General features: G+C 42.3%; 2 protein-coding genes across 2 annotated transcripts in view; both read left to right on the top strand.

Moving 5' to 3' along the window:
• LOC129083516 (myosin-16-like) overlaps window positions 1-7,860 on the top strand; it is a 50,233-nt gene extending 42,373 nt beyond the window's left edge. The window contains 8 exon segments of the mRNA XM_054589345.1: window positions 1,869-2,061; window positions 3,039-3,242; window positions 4,256-4,381; window positions 5,410-5,586; window positions 6,425-6,619; window positions 7,658-7,698; window positions 7,700-7,796; window positions 7,798-7,860. Of these exon segments, the coding sequence (XP_054445320.1) occupies window positions 1,869-2,061; window positions 3,039-3,242; window positions 4,256-4,381; window positions 5,410-5,586; window positions 6,425-6,619; window positions 7,658-7,698; window positions 7,700-7,796; window positions 7,798-7,860 (1,096 nt within the window).
• A 13,777-nt stretch (window positions 7,861-21,637) lies between these two features.
• The window catches only part of ARPC1A (actin related protein 2/3 complex subunit 1A), a 28,175-nt gene continuing 24,529 nt past the window's right edge, over window positions 21,638-25,283 (top strand). Inside the window, exon 1 of the mRNA XM_054589862.1 lies at window positions 21,638-21,768. The gene's annotated coding sequence lies outside the window, so the exon portion shown is untranslated. The remainder of the gene's footprint in view (window positions 21,769-25,283) is intronic.

The following is a 25,283-nucleotide window of genomic DNA, read 5'->3' as shown; positions in this document are numbered from 1 at the left end:
ACCTTGAGGTATTATGCTAAGTGAAATAAGCCAGTTATAAAAAGGACAAATATTGTATGATTCTACTTATATGAAGTTCGTAGAGTAGTCAAAATCATAGAGACAGAAGGTAGAGTGGTGTTTGCCAAGGGCTGGGGGGAGGGAGGAAATGAGGGAGTTATTGTTTAATGGGTACAGAGTTTCAGTTTTATAAAATAAAAAGAGTTCTGGAGATGGATGGTGGTAATGGTAGCACAGCATTATGAATGTATTTAAAACCACCAAACTGTACACTTAAAAGTAGTTAAGATAGCAAATTTTGTCACGTGTATTTTCCACAATAAAAAAAAAAACTGAAAAAAATCTGTGAGATATGTCATAAAGATTAAATGAAAATAAAGATATGAAAGCATGTTGTAAGAAGCCCAATGACTCTACAACAAGTAGGCTGAACCTGAACTTCACCCTAAATTTCTAGCTATGCCACTATGTGGTATGTGTGTATGTGTGCAGGTAAAATGGGATGTTTGTGTGTATGACTGCAACAGCTTTATTAAGATATAATTCACATACCACCCTGGCTGGTGTTGCCCAGTGGATTGAGTGTTGGCCTGTGAACCAAAGGGCTGCTGGTTTGATTCCCAGTCTAGGGCACATGCCTGGGTTGCAGACCAGGTCCCCAGTTGGGGAGGCAAGAGAAGCAACAAGATACTAACATTTCTCTCCCTCTCTTTCTCCCTCCCTTTCTCTCTCTAAAAATAAATAAATAACATCTTTTTAAAAAAGATATAATTCACATATCATACAACTTACCCATGTTAAGGAAAAAATTCAATGGTTTTTAGTTGTGCAACTATCACTGCAATTTTTAAAACATTTTCATCCCCTCCCCAAAGAAATCCCACATCCTTTAGCAGTCATACCCCATTTCTCCCCACTACCACCACTATCCTATCCCCAGCCCTAGGCAACAACTAACCTACTTCCTATTTCTTTAGCTTTGCCTATTCTGGATGTTTCATCTAAATGGAATCATAGAATCTGTGGTCCTTTGTGACTGGATGCATTGAATCCTGTCTTAATATTAAGACATGAATGTCTTTCTATTTATTTAGGTCTTTAATTTCTTCAACATATTTTGTGGGTTTTGCTTGTATTTATTCTTAAGTCAAAGTGAATCCCAATTTTGTTTACATTTGAGAATATCATAATACCCTTGCCCATATCTGGAAATTGAATACACCTCAAGGTGCTGCAAATCTAGCAACATGCCTGAGCACAGTGGGTGTTCATGGGTGAAGGAGAGGTAGACAGTGTGGGGCAGGTGGCAAGATCTTAATATGCTAATCATTTGTTTGCCTCAATTAAGTGTTTTTTTTAACATCTAAGTGATCTCCTCTGGTCACCTCCTATATAAAAGGAGATTAATACAGCCTTTATGAGAGCTTTATGGAAATGTTTATTATGTTGATTACAATATAATTGATATATATTAAATACAGTTAATAAATGACTGTTGTTTTGAAGAGAGATATATATCTAACTTGTATAGCCAAAACTCATACTTTGTAATGAATAAAACAGATACCTTGGCACCTGGATTTGAATCCAACTCCATTGTGGGCTAAATGGTATGTTTTCTTGCAGGACTCTTTTGCATGTTAAATGAATTGAGATCACAAAGATATGTGGTAAACATTAACTTTCCATTCCTTTTTCCAAAGCCTGATGCTCCTTTACTTAAATAATTTAAAGGAAGACAGTTTAATTTTTCAACTTTGTGGACATACCCATGTTGATACTCAGAGACCTTTTATCTAGGGAGGTGGTTTAGCATAGACTGAACAGCAGGTCCAGTACTCCAAGGCCTTCTCTGCTTGGACTTACAGGAAGAACCACCAGCAGACCATTGAGCCTTTGCAGGCCAGCCTTGATGCGGAGGCCAAGGGCCGGGCAGAGGCACTTCAGCTCAAGAAGAAGATGGAGGTTGACCTAAATGAGATGGAAATCCAGCTGGACCATGCCAACAAGAACAACAGTGAACTTGTGAAGACACTGAAAAGGCTACAACAGCAAATCAAGGCAGTGATCTGGGAGGGAGAAGAACTAATCACAAATCAAGCCAACCCCATGCCTGCAGGCTTATAGGAAGCTAAAACCATGCATGTCTTCAGCTAGGATAAAGGCAGGAGAGTGAGAACATGGGGTGGCGGGCAATCCAGGGAGCAGGAGACTTGGAAACTGTATAAATGAGAGGCCCCAGTCACCAAAGTCCATATCCTGGACCACTGGAACATGGGGAAAAGGAGGAAAAAAGGAAGTTGGACCTATTTTGATTTTTAAAATCATTTTTTACTTACTATCAATGATTTCAGACATAGAAAAATAAAAAATATAAATACCCATGTACCCACCACTTACTCACCTTAAGAACTAAACACAAATACAGTTGAAGTCCTTTATCACTCTTCATTATCAGGCTTGTCTTTAAAGTATGCATAGCTAGAGCCACACATTCAAAACATGTTTATTGTAGACCTCCCCTGTCCAGGTGCTAAATTAAGTGTTAGAGGATGGAGAATGGACAAAACAAAAAATACCTCAGCAAATAAACAATAAGCGACACGTAAATAAAACTGTTGTACTAAGAAATGGTAAGTGCTGTGGAGAAATAACAAGACAGGGGAAGGAAGATGGTGATTAGCTGGGGTGGGTGTAACTGTCAAAGGTCATTGAGGAAGGCCTCATTGAGAAGGTCCTGCTGTAAACATCAGGTGCTCCGTCATCTGTAAAGCCCTGACCTCATGCTGACTACCCGCTGGACAAATCCTCTGGTCACCTGGGCCATGATGCAGCTACACCTCAACTAGGCTGTGAACTCCCCAAGGGCAAGTCTGCACTTCACACTCTCTTCTTCTGTGGCCTCCACTTCCCCACCACCCCGACCCTAGCACCTTTCTGAGCCAGCTCTGTGAAGGTCATACCTTCAATCCTAGCCAGCCCCAGGCTGTGCCACGGCCTGTAAGATGGGCTCAGATTGTGTCCTCCTGCTCCCCCAGGACCTGCAGGTCCAGATGGATGAGGATGCCAGGCAGCATGAGGAGCTGCAGAAACAGTAGAACCTGCAGGAGAGGCGCCCAAACCTGCTGCAGACAGAGCTGGAAGAGGTGCGTTCAGCCCTGAAGGGCAGTGAGCGCTCTTGCAAGCTGCTAGAGCAGGAGGTGGTGGTGATCACAGAGCGACATAATGAGGTCAATGTCCAGGTAAGATTGTGGCTCCCTGGGGGGTGCCCTGCAAACACACTCACGGTGCCAGGGCGAGCCAAGAATGATGCCCAAAACTTATGCGCTCCCCTCAAAACTCAGAATTAGCTAGTGTCCTCATTCCTCAGGGCCTCAGAACTCACCTGCAGAGCTTTTTTTTTTTTTTGGTTTGTTTTTGTTATAAGTAATAGTAACATAAAATGTACCATCTTAGCCATTATTCACTGCACAGCACAGTGTGTTAACAACATGTACACTGCTGTGTAGAGCTTTTAAAGACAGACTCCCAGAGTCTCCCCTGGAGATTCTGATGCAGTGGGTCTATGGTGAGACCACGGAAGTCTGAACTTTTAGAAACTCCTCAGAAGATTCTGATTATTAAGCCAATTTTAAGAACCCCAGTGTAGCTGAGGCTACAATTTCAGAACTTGAAGAGATCCAAAATATTTCAAAGTCTGACATTCCTTTACAAATGGAAAAACATGGCCCAGAGAGCTGAGTGGTTTATCCATTGTCAACACTGGGGAGCCCTGTCAGCTACTAATGATAACACTAGTACTGCTTACTACTCACAGTGCAATCCTTTACCAGCATGGCTTAATCCTTACTCATTATCTCATTTGAATTCACCAAAAGAAAAATGTGTATGGGACATGCAGAGATTATCCCACTTAGAGACAAGTTAACCAAAGCCTAGAGGTAAGGAACTTATCCACATAGGTCGAAGTACACAACCTTGAACCTGGGTTTTCCCACCTCTGCGTTCAGGATTGTTCTACAGCTGCCATCCTCCCCAGGCCTAAATTATGTTATTTCTGCTCCTCATGATGCAAGTTTTGCTCTAAAACCCAGAGAAGAATACAGGGGAGAGACCCTCACCTTTAGCAGGGTCCCAGAGCCATTGCCTGTTAGGGAGTCTGGCAAGAGTGTCTGGGAGAGGGTCATTTTCTTTCCTGTAAACAAAAGGGCTGTGCAGACTCCTTTCTCAGTGATTTCTTCATTTCCTCCTCCAGAACCAAAGCCTCCTGGTGGTCAGGCGCAAGCTGGAATCAGACATCCAGAGCATCTCCAAAGAGTGTGAGGAGCTCATCAGTGAGACCTGCTCAGCTGATGAGAGGGCCAAAAAAGCCATGACTGATGTGTGTGTGCTGTCTGCTGCTGGCAGGAAGGGGCCTGGGCTTCCCAGGTCAGGCTACCTGCTAGGGACCTAGCTACCACAGGGAAGTCCAGCCCCTTCCTTCATCAGTCACTGTGGAGTCCTGGCACCCTGCCAGTGGGAATGTGGTCCCTGCTCTGAGGAGTCCAAAGTCTGGGGGAATACTTACAAGCTACACACGATCACGTGAGAGATCAGAATGTGTGGCCTGGAGACATAGATCAAAGGTGCCATCAAAGTGGACTCCTCTGGGCAGGCTTTTTGGCAAGGAGGAACATCAAACCAGCCTTGAAGGGAGGGTTAGTGAAAGGAAGATGGGTGCTGTGCCCAGGGGCTCAGGGGTGGATGTTGGCAAGATGTGCTGCCAAGTGTTTTTACCTCAGTAACACTTTAAGTGCTCACATGCCAATCGAGTGGTAGATACTATGTATCCTACTTTAGGGCTGAGAAAATACAGATTTTTGCCGGGAGGAAGGGGGCAGGCTCCTCACGCTTAACAGAAATGCCAGGAGTTTGGGAATATTGTTAGTCTAATTTGTTGGTATGTCCCAAGAGCAGAGATACATACAGAGTGCACAGTAGGCTCTCCATTAATATTTGTGGAATGAACGTAAGAACAAATGGGTAGAATGACTTGCCGAAAGTCACACCGGGGCTGGGTACAGAACTTCATCTTTCTACTTCAGATCTGTGATTTGCCTACCCTCCATGCTGTGCCCCTCTTGGAGGAGAGAGTAAAGATTTTGGCTGGAGAGCACAGGCTGGTGGAATCCACAGGATTGGAAGGCCTAGTTGCGAGTGCATGAACCTGCCCCCTCCCCTTGCACTTGGAAGGATACGGGAGCATGGAGCCCCGGCTTCCAAAAATCCAAGCAATATGTCAATGAGGTTCTGCGAGTCAGCCACTTGGTTTCCCAGAGACTGGGAGACAAGTTTCCTTGTCTCTCAAAGGTACTAGGAGCTGGATAGCGACCAACCCCCAGCGTGTGCTCTTCTCCTTATCTTCCACAGGCTGCCCACATGGCAGGAGAGCTCCAGCAAGAGCAGGACCACTGCATGCATCTGGAGAAGATCAAGAAAAACTATGAGACCACCATCAAAGACTTGCAGGCCAAGATGGAGGAGGCTGAGCAGCTGGCTCTAAAAGGAGGGAAGCGCACAATCATGAAGCTGGAAACCAGGGTGAAGGCAACAGAGCTGAGCCCAGAGAGAGAAGAAGGAGATATGGCCAGCCTGGGGGAGTGGGGAGGTCTTTTTGCAAAAACAAACAAACAAAAAAAAAAACCATGCTCAGCATTTCATGAGGGATTGGGTTATTTCAGAACTGGGAAAGAAAAGGAAATTGAGGCAACAGCTCTAATTTATGTATACCTGACAGCTCTCCCTGTCATCTTTCCCTCAGAATGTCCTTAGGCCCCAAGCAAAGCAGTTTCCAATATTCTTCCTCTTTCTTTGTTCCCAGTCTCAGTTTCCAACATTATTCCTCTCTTATTACTCACTTAAAACAAGTCTTACTCTTTTTTTTAAAGATTTTATTTATGTATTTATTTTTAGACAGAGGGGAAGGGAGAGAGAGAGACACACACACACACATCAATCAGTTGCTTCTCGTACACACCCCAACTCGAGGCCGAACCCACAACCCAGTCATGTGCCCTGACCGCAAATCAAACCTGTAACATTTTGCTTTGTGGAATGATGCCCAAACAACTGAGTTATAGCAGTCAGGGCACAGTTTTAGTCTTTACTTCATGGAATGTTAAAGCTGGAAGAGCCCTGGAGTTTCGGTCATCTTTCCTGACCCCTGCTTCCTCCATTTCCCAGAGGTGAAATCTTGAGGCTCAAGGAAAGTGATCATCTGATAGCTACCTCAGGGCCCTACCCTTCGGTCCAGGGCTCACTTGCTCGCCTCTGGGAAGGAAGTGGACAATGTAGCCACAACACCCCTATCCAAAGTCGCTGCGCTCTGAAGTTCAAAAACATGTATTCCCTCAGCCACATTCTTCTCTTCCTTCCTCAAATCAAGGAACTAGAGGCAGAACTGGATGGTGAACAAAAACAGCATGTAGAGATGGTCAAGACGCTGTGGAAGAATGAGCGTTGCCTCAAAGAGCTGGTCTTCCAGACAGAGGAGGACCACAAGACCAACCAGCGCATGCAGGAGCTGGAGGAGAAGCTGTAGAACAAGCTGAAGGTCTGTAAGTGGCAGACTGAAGAGGCGGTAGGTGGTTGCCGCATGTCCCTAATTCCCCCTCCCTTCCTCGCCCAGGTCTCTAGGCTTGATTAGAATTAACCACAGGGAAGGAATAAAGTATTGGCCAAAAAACAGCTCCCATGAGTTTCATGTCCATGGCACTTCATCCTCACCATCATCTTGCAAGTGGACTGGACACTCCAAATCTGGCAATAAGAACATATAAAAACCAAACTTATCCTCTAAGAACTCCTGTGCTAATTTAAGTACCCTCTGAAGGGTGTGCTCTCAAACTGGGGAAGGTCTTAACTTCCTTTGTCCTGCTTCCACTGCCCCTATGGCCTCTGCCAAAATAACCTTTCCTCCTGGTCATACTGTTAAACACAAGGACTTACCCTTATTTGATCCTCCTGATATAAGGCAGGAAAGCTGATCTTTTTAGTCCATTTCACAGGTGAGTAAACAGCCCAACGTAGGGTATTTATGTTATGTTTTTCGATGTTAAAGTCAAAGTCAAATGGTTAGCAAATGGTAGCTTCAAGTCTCAGTCCTATACCACCATTGCCCAAGACATAGATATTTGACTCTGCTGTCATTTGCTGCCAATTCTGAAGCCACCACGTTGAATCCATCAGCCACCCATCCACCCAGTGCCCTTCCCCAAATGTTCAATAAAGGCAAGGTGTACAGTAAATGTGGTCTAAACAAAACAACTACAAATCTACTGGGAAGACCAGGAGATGGGAAATGTGTGGCAGAGGCTATGGGAAATGCTAAATCCACAATTTCCAAGTGGGGCCCAATTACTAATGCTTAAAACCACAAATGACAGAAGCAGTAACAATACATTTGACTTAGAAATATGGATGCCAAGTCCAAAAAGAATCTGCTAAGAGTGTTGATGATGGTTGTCCATGGTAAGGTGGAGGACAACCCCAACCCAGGACTGCTGTGTTTTGTAACAAGCCTTATAGAATAATTACACTCTTAGATGACATTGCAGAATGGATAACATTAACCAGAATAAACCAGGTTCACACTATTTCCGCTGTGTCTTTGTCACAGGAAGAACAGGCCAACCAGACCTCGGCTCGCTACAGGAAGACTGCATGAGCTGGATGATGCTGAGGAGCAGGCCGGCATGGCAGAGACTGTGCTGAAGAAGCTGCACACCAGCTACCAGGTGGCTGGCAAAGGCATCTAGAACCTCTGCGGAGATCATCCAGGTGTCCAAGACAGGCTCCTCCAAAACCCCTTCTGAGGAGTGAGGTTATCCATGTCCCAGCCCACAGCTGGTAGGTGTGGATTCCACTCTTGACAGCCTTTCTCCTAGTTCACCTTTCCTGCTCCTGCTTTGCTCCCTCAGACTCCTATGCTTCCTGACTTCCAGTCTGCCATGCCCTGATCACACACAATGGCGACCCCAAAGTTTCCTCTGTCCCTTCACCTGCAATATTCCCTCTCTAGAATCTGAAAGTTTTCAGATGTGGTGCTGTCTACCTGTATCACAGGTGCTGGTAGTCATCAAGCATCCCCATCTGCGGGGAAGCTCATTGAATGTAGCTTCCATGTCTGATGATGCTACTTGACACTAGGCCAGCGAATACATGCTAAATACAAGCTTGTTTTCACTGGACAATCACAGGGATATTTGCAAGCTTATAGGCAATGTGTATTCATCTTTCACATTCCCCCACAATGTCATTACCCTTGAGGATTTTCTCAATACTGGTTGAATTTAGATTTCTAACATTAGAAAAATAATAATCACAGCACCATTTCTTGAGTACTTAGTGCAGGTAGGATTTTAGGGGGACAATTTAAAATAGTCCTTTATTTTCCTTAATTCAGAGCCAATTAAAAAGAATGCAGGAGACAAATACATAAAAGCTTTTATGCTATGGTTCTAGATGGAGAATTTAATGGGTGTCTGTCATGGGCATCCTAGTCAGCACCCCAGAATTAAAGGTACCTGCAGAACTGAATAACCACAGCCCTGCTCCCTGGGAAGCAGCTCATATTCCAAGGGGAAGAATAACCAGAACTCATCAGCCCTGCAGATAGATCCAAAAGGAGAGAACAGATGGTCTTCATCCCTGCCTTCCTGGTTCCTTCTTCTAAATATAAGATAAATCATTCCTCTTCCCAGAAGAAAAGAAAGGGAAAGGTGAGGAGAGAAGCAAACAACATTAGTCTAGAACAATGGTCCTCAAAATGTAGTCCTTTGGACAGGAAGCAACATCAGCATCACCTGGGAAGCTGTTAAAAATGCAAATTCTTGGGCTTCACTCGGACCCACTGAATTAGAAGTTCTAGAGGTGGGCCCAACATCTGTGGTTTGACCAGCCATTCAGGTGACTCAGATGTATGAGCAAGTTTGAGGACCAAATGCTATAACAGAAATTGTCCCTTAGAGAAACATAGAGCCAGGGAACAGAGGTTTCACCAACTTTTACAAGAGCCAGGCACATGGTATATGTTTTTTACTTTTATTTACCCTGAGAGGTAGGTATATCTTTCAAGTGTGGAAAAGAAGAAAGAAGCTCAGAGATGTTCAGTGACTTGCCTGTGGTCATCCAAGCCCCGTGCTATGGAAAGGCAAGCTGTCTTAATTACTGTCGAGATTGAAAAAGCTGCCCTCTGTTTAGGATTAATCAGGAGGATTATGATTAACTCAAAATCAAATACTTGGCTTAGGTTGGGAGAGGCAGTGGGCTGGAGTCTCAGTGCTGATGTGCCGATGATATTCAACCTCCATGGATTCTGGGAAATTTTTCTGGCCTTGTGTTTGAGCATCTGGTGGAATCAGCCCTCAGTAAGAATAAGGTTCCTCACTCACTTATATCTGTCTTGCAGGAATGGGTCATTTTAGGTTTTAGCCAAAAGCAGCAACCCCATTGACATTTGAATTTGAGCTGAGCCTGCTCTTCCCATTTGCTTAGGGAGGGAACAAAAAATAGGACACAGAATCTTTCTGTTAATTCTTTAACTCTTAAATAATGGTAAACTCAGGAAGTTAAGTTAAACTAGAGGCTTGCCTCTGGGCGAGTCCTGCGATTAATGCGTAACCATCTCCTTTCAGGACAAAAATCTCTTGTTAATTCCTGGCCTTGGCAAGGGTTACTCATAAGGCTTCCTGCACTGTCCAGAGTCAGAAGGCATTGCAGCTCCTTCCACGCATTAAGTCTTAGCGTCCAGAATTAGACACCTTGTAAAGCACATCCCCTGCCTTGGCTTGGTGATTGTTTATTCCTGGGGTCTGCTGGTCCTGGTCCAATTGCTCTCTCTCCACACCATTGTGCCAACAGCATGTAGAGGTTATAAGGCTGGGGCCCCTGCGGTCTGTTCTCCAAGTCTTGATTCATTATCACTCTCTTATTCTAGCTCTCCTTGTTGGTCATAGGGCCAGATATTCCATCTGTAGCCATGAGATGTCTTAAACAAACTAGTACATGGGTCAGCACTGAGTCAAGATGCCAGAGTTTAGTTTTCTAAAGTAGCATTATATTCAGTCCCACAAATACCTATCAAGCTCTGAATATGAGCTAGGCCTGTACTATGGGATACAGAGATGAAAAAAAAAAAGGCCATCCTCCCTTGTGGAGCTCAGAATCCAGTAGAGAAGTAGACACACACAGCAATTACCATAAGGCTGTGAGCAAATGTTCTGTGATGTGGTGTTTGCATCTCATGGCAGGGAATCACAGGGGAAAGGTGACTGGTTTAACCAAAGGAGGCTAGGTGGAGCAGCTCCACAGTGGACGTGACCTGCACAAGAATTTAGAGCGGTGCCATTCAGTGGGCAGGGCCTGTCTTTTACCTTACAAGACAACAGAAGTATAGAAACTGAGAGGAAGTTTTTAGAAATTTTTATAGCAGCTGAGGCTGCATGACATCCAAGGATATGATCAGTGTATTTTATAAATGTATTAGTCTCTGATATTAAAATAAATGAAAATGGAAAATATTTAGTGAAAATTAAAAATAAACTGATTCTGCCCTGGCTGGTGTGGCTCTGTGGATTTAGTGCCAGCCTGCGAACCAAAGGGTCACCAGTTCAATTCCCACTCAGGGGACATGCCTCGGTTGCAGGCCAGGTCCCCAGTAGGGAGCACATGAGAGGCAACCCTACATTGATGTTTCTCTCCCTCTCTTTCTCCCTGCCTTCCCCTCTCTCTAAAAATAAATAAATATTTATTTTAAAAATTTAAATATAAAAAAATAAAAAATAAAACTGATCCCATACCAGGTAGAGAAGGGAAAAAGAGAATTCCAGATAAAAGGCCTAACAGATGCAACAATGCAGGGGTGGAATTCACACAAGGGTGCATCATGACTGGAGAAGGTGGGCTCATAATGAGGCAAGAGTGATGGACAGTGCAGGAGATGAAGCTAGTGGGATAGGCATGGGTGAGGCTGTGCAAGCCTCTGTTGCTTGCAAGTATTCCATAATCTCCTTAAGGAAATCTTGCTCATTTTCAAAATCCATTTGCGGGATGTAGTGAATAGTAACTTTTCTTTCTTGGGAAGATACATCGCAAGAGCAAAACAAGCTTCTTGGGCCCTCATGAGACAACGCGGGCAAGCTCATGGCGAGCACTCTATCCCAGGGGACTACACTCTGGTCCTTCAATGGCCTATGTAGAGTTCAGGTTTACTTGAGCACACCAAGCTCAAAAAAGTTTCCCTAAACTATCACAATCTTACACGCAAGAAGGGGCAAAGATGTCAGAATTCTCAGCTCTGGCCCACAAGGATTTTCTCTCTCTCTTTTGCCTTCTAGGGTAATACAGATCTCAACAGCAGACCACTGAGAGGAAAAATATATGAAAATGGAAAACTAGGTCTTCCTGAGAATGTTTACTATGCAAAGGTAAGTACAGGCGAGAAAGAGACAGGTGCTAAAGAATAATGATAGCTGTGGGGCAAATGGGTTCAGGAATGTGAATACTCAGCCATTAGTGGAATTAAAATTAGCATGGCTTCTCTGAGACTTCATCAAGCTGTGTAAGCACTTGTAAAACAATAACAGTGGGTCTGTTTCAGTTGATATCGTACATGTTCATGTCAAGGACGGAATATGTAACGTCTGTGTGGCTTGGCTATTCCCTAGAAATAATTGTTCACATGGACAATGTTAATGCCTTGTCCCAATGCAGCTTAAATAAAAGAAATACAAACAATAGACTGACTGGAGATTGCTTTTAAGTAAAGAAATATTTTTCTAAGACTTCCACATCCAAAGGCAATTTTTACAATATATCAGAGTTCTGTTACCTAATACCTAACGTCCCTATACCTAATTCACAGACTCGTTTCTCCAGAAACCATGAAAACTATGCAGTCTTAGTGCAGTTCTGTGCAAGTTTTGAAAGGGTATTCTCAAAGATATGAAGACAATCTAGGTTTTATAAAGTTCAGGAGGTTATGGAATCCGCTGAAAGGATATTAAGATCCATCCAGGCCAATAACCCACAAGATCTCCTAATGATCCACCTCAGCATCTTCCAGGATGTTCAGACACAGGCAGGTCAGCTCCATGGAGACAGGAAGTTTTGTGTGTTTTACTCACTGCTATATCCTGAGCAACCAGAGATCACCAGGCATGGGGTAAGCACTCAGTAAATATGTGTGGAGTGAACAAATGATAGAGAACGAGTTGCCTCCAAGGTAGTCCTTCCAGACATTGGCCAGAAAGTTCTTCCTTATATCAAGCTGAGATCTACCCCCTGGTGGTATCCCCTTGCCATCCCTGGTTTTGATACCTAGGACCCTGCAGAACAACCTTAATGGAAGGCAGTTTTCATGGTCCCTCCAGGCTTTCTCTTTTCCAGGCAGAATATTCCTAGGTCCTTCAACCATTCCAAGTGTAGCAGGGTTTTTGCTGTAATCTTCCAACAGTATTTAACCCTGTTCCTCTCCTCATTTTCCCAGTCTTCAGAGTGCAGGGGTGGAGGGGGCAACACTATGAGGGCTCCTTGCCAATTCACAGCCCTCAGAATGCACCTTTCCTCAGCTCTCTGGAAATGGCATCACCCCTTTAACAATTACCACTTTGACCTCTCGCCAATCCATTGGCAGACAGAAATCACTGTTTGGGCTGATAGAAAAAGAGATAACAATACCCCACTGGTGGATCCCTCTCCATTTTCACATGGATCCATATCACCCTTGCAATGGTTCTGAATTTGGTGCTCTCTAGGAAGTTCGAAGAACCATGTTTGGTTCCTACTGTGAAAATAGACCAAGTGTGAAGCCACTGCACTCTAGTGGTCAGATCTCTAATTGCTGTGTGTGAATTTCCTGGGAGACACCAACTCACAGAATCTTAGGAATTATGTTAGAATTTTAGGGTTCAAGGGCGCATTCAGAGGGTGTCTAGTTCAATTCTCAGGCAGTTGGGGATTCCCCTCCATAATATCTCTGAAAGAAAGGTAATCTAACTTGTACCTGAACTCTTCCAGCGAAAAAAAGGCAGTCCACTGCAATTTTGACTAATAACCATGGTACAAAAGTCCCACCTAATATTAAACTAGAATATATATCCCTCTACTTTGCCCTTATTTTGATCTAGTATTCACCTCTGTAATTAAGGCTAATTCTTATAAAGTCAGATAGATATGGGTTTCACTTTCCCAGCAGTATCAGGCAATTTAACCTGTCTCCCCTCCTGTTTTCTCAACTATTAAACGAGGAATAATAACAGCATCTGCCTCATAGGAATGTGAAATTTAAACAAGATAATTTGGCATAGAGCTTACTGTGGATGACACTTGGACTTTTGCCAAGTTTCTTCTAGCATTCCATACAACTTCAACATTTGACCTCCCAAGAGAGGACTGCCTGGGCTGACAGCAGCAGGCCTCTTGCTGGAAAAATGCAAGAGCATTCCATGCGGGTTTTTAAATGTTGTTCAGTTACAGTTGTCCCCATTTTTCACCCATTGCTCTCCCCTGCCCTGTCCAACCCCCACTCCCAAAGACAATCCCCACCCCACTGTCCTTGTCCGTGGGTCCTTTGTACATGTTCCTTGACTTGACCCTTCCCCTTCTTCTCCCCTTTTATTCCCCTCCCCTCTCCCCTCTGGTCACTGTCAGTTTGTTCTTCATTTCCATGTCTCTGGTTCTTTTTTGCTCATTTGTTTGTTTTGTTGATTAGGTTCCACTTATAGATGAGATCATATGGTATTTGTCTTTCACTGCCGGGCTTATTTCACTTAGCGTAATGCTTTCCAGTTCCATCCATGCTGCCACAAAGGGTAAGAGTTCCTTCTTTCTTTCTGCTGTGTAGTATTCCATGAGGTTTTAAGAGTCTATCATTGTTTCTTGGAGGTTAGTCTACCCTGTAGCCTCCCACACTCACATAATTCCAGAGCAGCTCCTCATTTGGGGGAGGGGAGTGGCAGAAGGAGATGTAAACAATTCAGTGACTCACCCAAGACCATTCAGTTAATGGCAGAGCTTCAAATTCTTTGTAGCATGAGATGAGGTGACATTTCTGACCCAATATATTTAAGAAAATGAACTTCACTTAGTCATATATTCTGTTTTTGCCTAAGGACATGTAATTTCTGAATACCTTGAAGATCTAACATGATATAATCACAGACTTTCAAAATAACAACATTAGTTGGTATCCACAATAATTAAAATCAGGGCACTGGCACCATGCTCGACAGAGTAAATGGAGCAAAGGCCATTTAAACAGTTTTGCTAAATGTTTTGGACTAGGTTTCAAAGCTGCTAAATTTTGTATCACTGCTATATTAACTATATTTTCTTATTTTCTGTATTTTTCATGCTTCAGCATCTGGGGCCTCCCTGACTGAGGAGACACACTGCCTCTCCCATAGCTAGCCAATTCTTAGAGATAGCAAACACCTTTCATATAGAGACTAACACAATCCATAGCTCATACTCAGAACCACCTCTTTTATCTAGCCCTTATAGTCTAGGATGCAATATTTCTCTGCCCTACTCACAAAAGCAAGGTACCAGACAACTAGAGAGAGCCCCTATGCCACAGAACCCACTGAAATTATTCGAACTAGCCAAACCATAAACCTGCTTACACTGCCTTGCCTATTCTTTCCCACAGAAACCACAATAAGGTTCATGCCCACGCTCTCCCCTCACTCCTGCCTCCTGATGAACCCTGTGCTTTCCCGTGTGGCACTGAGTGTCACGCCAGGCTCTGCCTCCTGCTTCTAGGGATACATGTGTGAATATAAAAACTTCTTCCTTTGTGACAATCATTTCCATGTCTGTGTGTCTTACCATACCCAATTAAAACAAAGCATGGGTACATTTGAAAACACCAATTACCGCCCCCCTTCTTTCACATGTGAAACAATCCTGGGTCCTTGTAGGGAACCGGGCAGGTTCTGGGTCTTGCCCATGGAGCATATCATTAAGTGTTTCCAGAAGTCACAAAAGCATCACAAAGACCCCAACCCTTCCACCCACAAGCTACCAGAAATTGGGACTAGAGATCTGTTGTGAAAAGGCCAACCTTCATTTATGACAGAATCATAAGGCTGGTGGGGAACCTGCTGCCAACTAGAAGGAACTATTCTTCCCTCTACTTCCTGACCTCTAGTTAGGCTAATGAAAAATGTATCCTGTGGCTTTGGAGCAGTGATTCCATAAAATTTTTCTCTACATTTAAAAAGGCAACTTTTAAATATAGGCAAAATAGTAACCAAACATGTAGACCAAGGGGAAAGCTGTATTATGATAATTAGGTTAGGGATTAGGAAGGCTTCTGTGGGGTAAGTACAGAATGCTACAGGGGAGGAACTCAGGCTGGTCTTGGAAGAAAAAAGAGGTGCTCCAGAGGAAATTGTGTCTTGCTGAAGCCTAAGGATAAGTAACAAGTTATGCATAAAGTGGAGGAGAGTGTGCCGAACGAAAGGTGGGGGTAGGGAGGAGCAGCTACAAGCATGCTTAGTGACAATTAGCACATGAGCCAACAGTGGTGCTATAGAGACATTTCATAATTTTATATACCAATCCCAGAAGTGACAGAGGATTTCAGAATTAGTGCAATGTGAAAGACCTAGCTCTCTATCTTTCCATACTGCTTTACCCTTGGGTCTGTCAAGACAGTTTCCACAGCGCTAACCATCATATCTTCCCACAACCATGTTTAAGACAGGAAAAATATAAGGACTTTCTCACTATCCTTTTTGTCATGGGACATATTTTTTTCACAGAAGCTCCCTAAGAGACCTCTTCTTGAGTCCTGATTGGCAGAAATAGGTCCCTAAACCAATTAGCAGCATGTGGCAATGGGGTTGGCATTTAAGGCATGGACCAAATGTGGTTCTTCCCTGGAAGGGCCCTGCCTCCCTAAGAACCACATGAACAAAACTGAGGCAGCCAAGGTGGGAAAGGTGATGTGAGGACCGCCAGATTGCTCACAGAGGACATGGTAAGAGATGAAATTGACAGAGCATGAGAGGCCTTGATGACTTGTTATGGAGCATGGACCATTCAGAGGGCAAAGGAGGTTTGTCATGAATCTATTAAGATTATGCATTTTGGACCCACTGCATCACACCAAAAGAACATGATGTCAATTATTGGTGCCATTATTTGTGATGTTAACTTTACTCAGTCAATTACGGCAGTGCCTACCTCAACTGAAGATCACCCTATAAAATAACTGGTGTAGGCTCTTTAAAACTATCAATGTTAAAAAAGGCAAAGAAAAAAAAGCCTGAGGAACTGTTTCAAATTAGGATAAAGAAACAAGACAACTAAATGCAGTAAATGGTCTTGGACTGGCTCTGGGATCAAGAAAAAATTGCTAGAAAGGGCATTATTTAAACCAGTGATATTTGTATATGACCTTAAACTTATAATTATGATATATAATTGAGTTTTATAATCATTATTATTGTAAAAAATAACTTTGAATTAATATTACATATCCTAAGTTTGATCCTTATGATTATGTAAGAGAAAGTTCTTGTTCTTCAGAGATACATAGTGAAATATTTAGGGGTAAAGAGGCATAATGTCTGTGACTTAACAAATGGCTCAACAAACAATAATAATAACCATTATTGTTGTTATTTACATATATGAGAGAGATAAAGCAAGTGTGATAAAATGTTAACAGTTGGTGAATCTACATAAACAGGTATGCTGATATTCATTATATTATTCTTGTAATTTTTCTGTAGGTTTGATACCTTCTCTGGGGGGAAAATACATAGGCGGTAGACACAATATGACTTGGTAACTGCCTGGGAGCCCAGATCAATCTGTTGTAAATGATGACACCTTGAGGTGAGAGGTAGAGAGGAGAGTTGAATCTGAGGTGGGAAAGGAAGGAGAAATAATAGGCTTTATATGTGTTGAATTGAAGTAGGAACTGAAGAGATACCAGGTGGAGAAGCTCCCTTGCAATCAGAACTATCAGGGGTCAGGAACGAAGAGAGGGACATATCAAGAGAGTCAGCAACTTATGGTTGGTGGTATAAGCTAAGAGACTTTCAGATCACTTTAGGGAGTATGTGCAGAAGGAGGCAGGGGCTTGAGTTCATCGGCATAAAGGTTTAAGACCGAAAACAACACCCAAACAAGAACTGTTATGCTCAAAAGCAAACCAGCCATTTCATTCAGTGTTCTTACAAAAATAATCATTTGTCTTGCAATTTTCTACCACTTTAAATTTCTTCCTGGAGAGACATACTCTTTGTGTTAGTTAACTTCCCTCCTGGTCTAGAATTACTCAATCTTTGCCAACATCTTCATTTGGAAGTATGATATAAGGAGAACCCCACAAATATATCTGTGATATAAACACAAAAAGCCAGAGGTATGGTATATGCCACAAACAGAACTACAATCATCCTAGCTTAACCCATTCCTGAAAACAATTCTAAGATCAAGGGGCCTGTATTCTGTTATTTTAAAAGAGAAAATAAGAATGTGTTCACCACCTGTCCAAAAACTCTAAACAATGTATCTGAATATCACTAAAACCCTCTTAAACACCTATAAAACAATTCTCCAAACATTTCTCCATAATATAAATATTTTAAGCACTACCTAATTATTTAACACTTGATTAACTCCATAGTGACTAAATCTGCAAGCAGTAAACAAGATTGGTACTATATTGGATGAGAATTAAATACCCCCTTTGCAACAAACATGTACTACAAAGCAAATAAACACTGTAAGAATGTATTAAAGATATATAATTGATGCAATAGAATGTAGCAAAATAAAATAAATGGTAACTTTTAAATATGGTTACTTACCAAATGGTTCTGGTAATGAAAGACTAGGGCAATAGATAAATCTCCCACCAATGATAATTAGAAAAGTGAACAAAACATACAAAATAACTACTCAAAATTGAGAGAGCTAATAAGGTAGTGAATAAGGCAGATGGTCGCTGTTTCCCTCCCTCTTCTACTCCCTCCTTTCCCCTCTCTGTAAAATCAAAAATAAAAAATAAAATTTTAAAAATAATCTAAGATGCATAACAGCACGGAAAAATATTAGAAACAAAATGTGTAGTAAGAAGTACACATCTTTTGGAAGCCCTGGCCTGGCCTCCAAAAGATTTACAGCCTAGTGGACTACAGATTTCATTTATCAAATTAGGAAAGTAATACCTGGTATTTAAAAGTATGCTTGAGTGCTTGTCTTGTATGATTTTTGTGATAATAGGCTATTTATATACCATCTGCGACTACCGTATGCCCCTAGATACCCCATAAACTGGTCTTATCTCCATGCTAGGGAAATGAACTGGGTCAACAGCCAAAAAAGCCAAAAATCTGTATGCATTTTTCAGTCACTCTGGCACTGAATTGTACTATATCCTTTCTAGGGGAAACTTTTCCTTATTGGACCATACCACGGCAATTAGGACAATATCTAAAGCACAAGGATTATTAAGCATTAACAGAGTATCATTTATGTTTTTGTTCTTTTGTTTACTTAGTTTTAATAAGCATTGATTTAATGACATTTTCAACAGTTTTTGTGGTACATAGGTGGCAAGCATTAACCCATGAAGAAACAGGAATGGGAGATTAGCAGTAAGTGTTCACTGACACAAATAATCAATCTTCTTACTCCCCATATTCTACATACTAAATCACACGTCTCCTGATCAGAAGGAATTCCTTAGGCCTTTAAAAACATGTAATCTTTCTAATCTATGATTGGTTATGTTCTGATGTATCTATACAAGCTCCCACACAAATTAGCAACTGGTGGCATCCTCTGTGTTTTTTGAAATCCTAGACTATGTCTTTCATTCAGTCATAGTTTCTTCACCAAACATTAACTAGACCCTCCCTGGTTTGAGGCACTGTGCATTTCCTTACAGTGGAACCTCAGTTCTGGAAATTTAATTTGCTCCCCAGGCTGTCGGAAAAGCAACTTGTTTGAAAACCAAATCTCCTTTTTTTGCCACCTGAAAGACGTTATGACTGATCCTACAGGTATCAGCATGAAAGGGGTAGCAGGTCGAGAACCAAAGTTTGGTTCAACAACCAAGACATTTTTTCCATGAATTTGGTCAAGAACCAAATTGTTCAAGATGGGAGACATTCGAGAACCGAGGTTTGACTGTATATTTAAAATTATTTGTGAACTGATCTTATCTGTCTCTAAATTTCTTGAGGACCGAGGGATCTTACTTTTATATACACTGTACGAAATGGCTTAACACAATACTTGGCACTTGGTGAGTACTCACTAAATATCTGACAACTTGAAGCTTGACCAAATTCTAATTCAATCCTATTCCAATTCCAATCAAACCAATAAAGCCAACAAAATCATCCAATGGCAGTGTCCAACACTTCTCTTCTTCCCATTTACCATTTCTAAATACCACGTTCCCTGGAGCTAATTTTTTATAAGGCAGAGTCCTCATTTTGGATACCAGATCAGTGTCATTATACACGTCTAAAAAACAAACACTAAGAAGTGTTCTTCCTTGGAGCTCCAAGAGCTCTTACACAAGGACATGTTGGGATAATGAGAAATGCTCTGGACTAGACATCAAGAGGCCAACCCTGCCACTAACGTATCAAAATTCCCAGGTCCTGTTTCCTCAGTTACAACATAAGGTGGTTTCACTTAAAGGGCCCCTTTAAAACTGAGGTCCTACCATCAGAAATGACTCATAAAATATGAAATGAAATGCAATCAAATGGTAGCTAAAATGCAAAATATTAACTCAAAAGATAGAACCAGAGATTAATATTGAATGCCTCACTGTTACTTTTATGAGGCTGTTTTTTGCTTTTCTTGTCATTTATTATAAAGAATCTGGTATCAGTGATTTATATATGTTAGTCTCATCTACCCAGATTGTAAACAGGTGGCATCTAAATAAAATACTGTTGGTATTTTGACTCTGGATGCCAAAAGGAGACATGTACTTCCATACTTCCAATTGGTTCAGGTAACTTGCAGACACAGGAATCCTTGCCTCCATGTGCTCTCCTTCCTTTGCCAAGCTTGTGTTTCTGGGAGGGAGTAACTACTTCAAAATGATCATTCCACTCTGTCAGTCTGTCCTCAATCTTCCGAGGACCAAAGACTCTGTAGCCATAGGACTTAGTAAAGCCAGTTCCTTCCAGCGCATTAGTGCTCCATGATCAACTGGATTAACTTACCCCAGAAACATAGTGTGACTCTGAAATTGGGAAATTGACAAGTTCATTTCGGTGAAAATCACCTTGGAGCCAAGCATTAGGGTCAAATTCACAAAACACTACAAGGAACAAAATAGGCAGCAGATCAGCAACTGCAGTGACTGGCAGGATAGGATGCTGCTACTAAATTTCTGAGTTCAAGGGCAGCAAGTCCAGCTAGAAGTCTAGGACATTTGTATATTGAAGAAAGCATGTCTAAACCTATAAAAAAATATGAATTTGGGTCAAAATTTTGGGGACATGCCTGGAGACAGAATCTCAAAGGATTGAGAAAATGCTCCAAACAATGGCAGCTTTGCAGTTGATTTTATACATTTACAATCAAAGGAGAAAATTTAAGTATGGTTTCAAGAAATCCATTGGCGGTAGATTAAGGAAGCAGGAGAAAGCAAAGCAGGGAAATGTCTAAGACTGGATAAAAAGCAAACCGGAACACATATCTCGTTTACATTAATGGGTACAGGATCGTTATAGCACATAGATATGGTATCCAGGTAACAAGAAAACACTAAATTGTGTGGTCTCATGTTCTGGTGCTGCAGGTTGTGCTTTCCAGGGGTCTGAAAAAGAAATTTACTCTGACATTTCAAAGGTATGTTATCCTAGGTACATAAGAACAATGGACAGGACTTACTTAAAGATTGACCTTTGTTAAGCAAGCTATAGGACTGGGACATAACTACCCACCACGACCTGCCCGGTTAGGATTTATCGTTATACAATCCTGTGTGGTTACTTCCCAGCACTGAGCTTGCTGGGCCTGCCAAGTAACCCCCTGAACTTCTCTTATCTACTACAGCGTCCCTTTTTCTTCACAAGCTGAGGAAGCACCTGCACAGCAAGTACTATCCTTCGCGAAGGGAAGAGGGGAGCGGCTGGAGGTGATGAATTCCCTCAACTTCCCCGACCTGTGGCGCCATCTTGGGAGCAGGGAACAAGTGATTCCGATCCAGGACGGGCCTCCGGTGTTCTCCAAAGGAAATTGGCTGGGGGGATGTGGGGCGGGGGTTGCGGGGGGGGTGTCTCTGAATGGTCGCTTCTCAAGTCCCTGCGGCTGGAAAGGCCCCAAATCTCAGTAATTCATTTCCTGACAAAAGCTCTTGTGAAACCGACAGGGATCCACACTTTCGACCCAGGAGTATGAGGACGTTTTCTAGGAAACGAGTAAGACTTCTAGGCTGCTTCGTCACCTCTTTCTAGCCGCTTTGCAACGCCACTTCAAATGGGTTAATACGACGGCTCTGTCCCTGGACACTGCCCCGCCGCACCAGCTCCGGACCAGCGGCGCACCCGAGCTTTGCGCAAGCGCGGACTAACCCCGCGGCCACCCCGCGCAGGCGCCATGACTGTTTCCGGGATCTGTCAGCCGCTCCCTCTGGGCTTCGGTCCTCCGCCAGCGCCCGCCGGAGCCTGTTCGCGTCGACTGACCAGAGTCCGCGAATTATCTGCTCCGAGCCGGTCCGGACTCCCCCGACCCCAGGTAAGGGGCTGTAGGGGCGAGCTTCTGACCCTGTGCGTCTCTAGTGGACTGGCCTTTCACAGGACTTGAAACCGCAGTGACGCTGAGGCGAGGGCTTAGGCCGCGGGGCCCGGAGACTGAGGGCGGGCCGGGTCTCCCTGCCCGGCCTCCCGGGGGGCGGGGGATCCCCATTCTCCGTAGGACCGCTAAGCTCCTGGGGCCCCATGAAGATCGTTCTTCCCAAAATTTTCTAGCGCCAGACGTCCTCCAATGCCAGAATCAACGGCACCTTTTCCTGCGCTTCCATAGCCCAATATGCGGCTATGGCCGCATATTGGCCATTTATAGTGGCCATTTATCACGATCTGTAAAACTGTAGTAAATGGAATAATCTCATCCTAATTGGGTGTCACAAGGGACCGTTCGTTTCTTTCTTTAGCCTCTAGAGTACGTCCCTGCACGCTGCGTTGGTGGAACATTTTGGCTTCTATCTAGGGCAGCCCTCTATCCTTCGGTTACTGGGGAGTCCTAAACTCGAGGAAAGCCTTTTCTTGAGTTCCTTAAGATTCCCCCTCTCGAGTGCCCCTGCCTCGTAAGTCAGAATTGCACATAATGATTCCGTGAACCTTTGATGTAGCAGCACCTGTCACATTCCAACCCTCCAGAAAGATTGACACAATTCTAATCCCAGCACCACTCCTTCATTGAATGACCCTGGGAAAATTGCTATAAGAACATTCTTAGAGCTTTCTGGAGAATCAAGTGATTTTATTTGCATAAATTGCTTAGAATAGTTTCTGGCCCAGAGTAGGTGCTCAATAAATATTAGGTATGATTACTTATTACTGCTTCTGGGCATTCTATGCATATCTTCGTTTCCTCTTCTGAACCGACCTCTCTCTCCACTCGAGGACCAGAAAAGTGTCAGATTGATTTATGTTTCTGGCCCCAATCTGGTATCTACTACACTGCTGGGAACATGGTAAGAACTTAAAAAATTGTGACCTAGACTCTGATTATAAAGCCTTCTGTTCTCACACTGCGACTTTGGAGCCTGCTTTTATCTACCTCAACTCATTGCTTAAATTATCTTAGTTCTGTCCTCTTTTATCAGTTTTATCTAACCTTTTGGTTTCATGTGGGCACTGCGTTTTTCAGTGGGTATCAGGAGGGTGGTTTTGCCCTGTTAATGAGTGGGTATGAATGGCTCCTTAACACAGAGTATTCAGAGAATCCCTGAGGTTAATTTATCTACTTATCACAATTTAAGGAGGGGATCATCTTGGAAAAATTAAAACTGCTTGGAGAGAGAGTGGCAGCATTTCGATCTATTAGTTGACTAATCCTTTGCTGAAACAAAATCTGCATGAAGAAATTCAAAATGTTCTGCTGGTGAGGCCTGCGCTGGGAATTGGAACCTGTCTCTGAACTTGTGGAGGGTGTGGTGACCTTATTGGAGCACCTGGTATTGCTGGGTTGGGTAATGAGAGCAATTAGAAACTAGGTGAATCACAGTCTTGAAAACTGACTCTAAACAGGAAACTGAAATTCCCACTTGTACAAATACTTTCAAGCTACAGGGCCAACTTCAGAAGATACCAGCTGGAGTGTGCTTCAGAGGATGTTAACTGGTGTAACTTCTTGGGATGATTCAAAAGCCTCAAGTCAAAGGAAGAAAGGGATCTAACTTACTGAGCATCTGTTTTGAGCTAGTCTTTGTCTACATTCTTTCACCTGTTATCTCATTTAGCCCTCCTACCAACAGCTTTGGAATGTCAGTGATATGTCTGATATGACCATTTTACAGATTAAAAAGTGAGATTTATGTTTATTAAGTGACCTTCCCAAGGTCTCACAGCTAGTATGTGTCAAAGCCAAGATTCAAACCAAGGTTCCCTTGGCTCCAGAGCCCATGGCTAACCAAAGTTCAGAATGACACTGTACTCCAAGTGATAGGTGAAGAAAGGAGTTTGAAGAGAGGGAGAATTCCTGGAATCATACTATGCTATAAATCATCTCTCTTTCTCTCAGTGCTGGATAATAAAAGGTCATTAGTAGAAGCTTAAATTTAATGTCACCTTTTTGTCTGTCCCTTTTTTCCTCTGTACCCTCATTAAGACACAGGTTTTCAGATTTCAGTTAAATATTAATCACAGTTTAGAAATTGTAATTATCATCCTATGACAGAAGGTATCTTCTTAGGACAAGATTTGAGCTATTATTGGTCTTCATTCACTGAGTTTCATGAATATAGGCTGTGTTTATTGGGTGTGTTATAAATTTGACAAAAATCTGAGTGTTGTCTTGGCCTACAGACTTAAAATAGCCACATGATTGTTTAAGAATTATAGGTGTGAGTGTGTGTCCAAATATGGAACTTGAATAATAATAACAAAATTAGAAATGCAATTTTAGAAGTTTATGCCATTGTGTAAATGTTTACCTCTTTTGAAGGCTTTGTTACATTGCTTCTAAAACTGAATTGAAGAATGAGAAAACTTTTGTCTACAGCTGTTCTCTTTATACGTGAAATATGTGCTTTTATTGCATATAGATTCACGTTAAATTATTCATTTGCAGACCAATTTTGTTTCAGTTAACAAATAGGCTTATAAAGTGTGGCTTTTGACCTAAATTGCTTTTAATTCAGAAAATATTTGTAAAACTACATGTTATTTTGAGTAATTGTGAGCAAAACTTGTTGTGATGGGTAAGCACCTGCTATCAAAGAGAATCATGCAGTAAGTCTGAAAATTCATTTAAAAAAAAAAGTAGCAGTCTCATTTGAATTTATTTAAAAAATTTTTTTTTAATTTTCAGTCTTTTTCTTTATTTGTGAGTTGCAGTTTGCTTTTTAGAACATGCAAAAGTGAAAAATTAATGACCTAAACATCTCTACCGTTAGGATAAAATGTGATACACTGACATTTCTCTGCTAGTTCAAAATATGAGATGTTTTATTTAAGGGTTATCTCATGTTGACCTTTGGATTCCTTTACAACAATTAGCAGAGACATTTTTTCTGATTTCCACTAAGATTGACTTCTGCTTCGTCTGCTGAACTTTGTTCACTTCACAACCTACTGGTGGCCCTTCCATTCATTTCCTGCTTACATCAGAATTCCTATCTCACATTTCAGTCTCCACCCTAGGTTAACATGACTTGAACTTAAGTGTATTGAAACTAAAAGGTGTTGTGAGAGTGCCTCTTAGAATTGATAAAATGGGGTGCTTTTTGAAATATTTTCTCCTATTTCAGGTAATGATTGCCTCTTCAATGGATATAGATTTGGGTGCCTATAAAAAAGAGAATTTTATTTGATTTTTTAAGTCAGTGATGTTTCACAGATTCCTGCTTAAAAGTTTAAAGAGTAATATAGCAAACACTTGCATACTCTTAGCCTGGATTTACCAGTTAACATTTTGCCACATTTGCTCTTTTATACCTCCTTGTACTGAAGGATTGAAAAGGAGTTAACAGATGACATCACTACACTTCACCCCTAAACACTTCATTATTTTTATCTTTTAAGAAT

Source organism: Pteronotus mesoamericanus, unplaced genomic scaffold, assembly GCF_021234165.1.
Source record: "Pteronotus mesoamericanus isolate MK-2021 breed Mesoamerican mustached bat unplaced genomic scaffold, CSHL_Meso_final scaffold_167, whole genome shotgun sequence".
NCBI lineage: Eukaryota > Metazoa > Chordata > Mammalia > Chiroptera > Mormoopidae > Pteronotus > Pteronotus mesoamericanus.
Note: the sequence above shows the minus strand (reverse complement) of the source record. Positions and strands in the feature narration are given on the sequence as shown.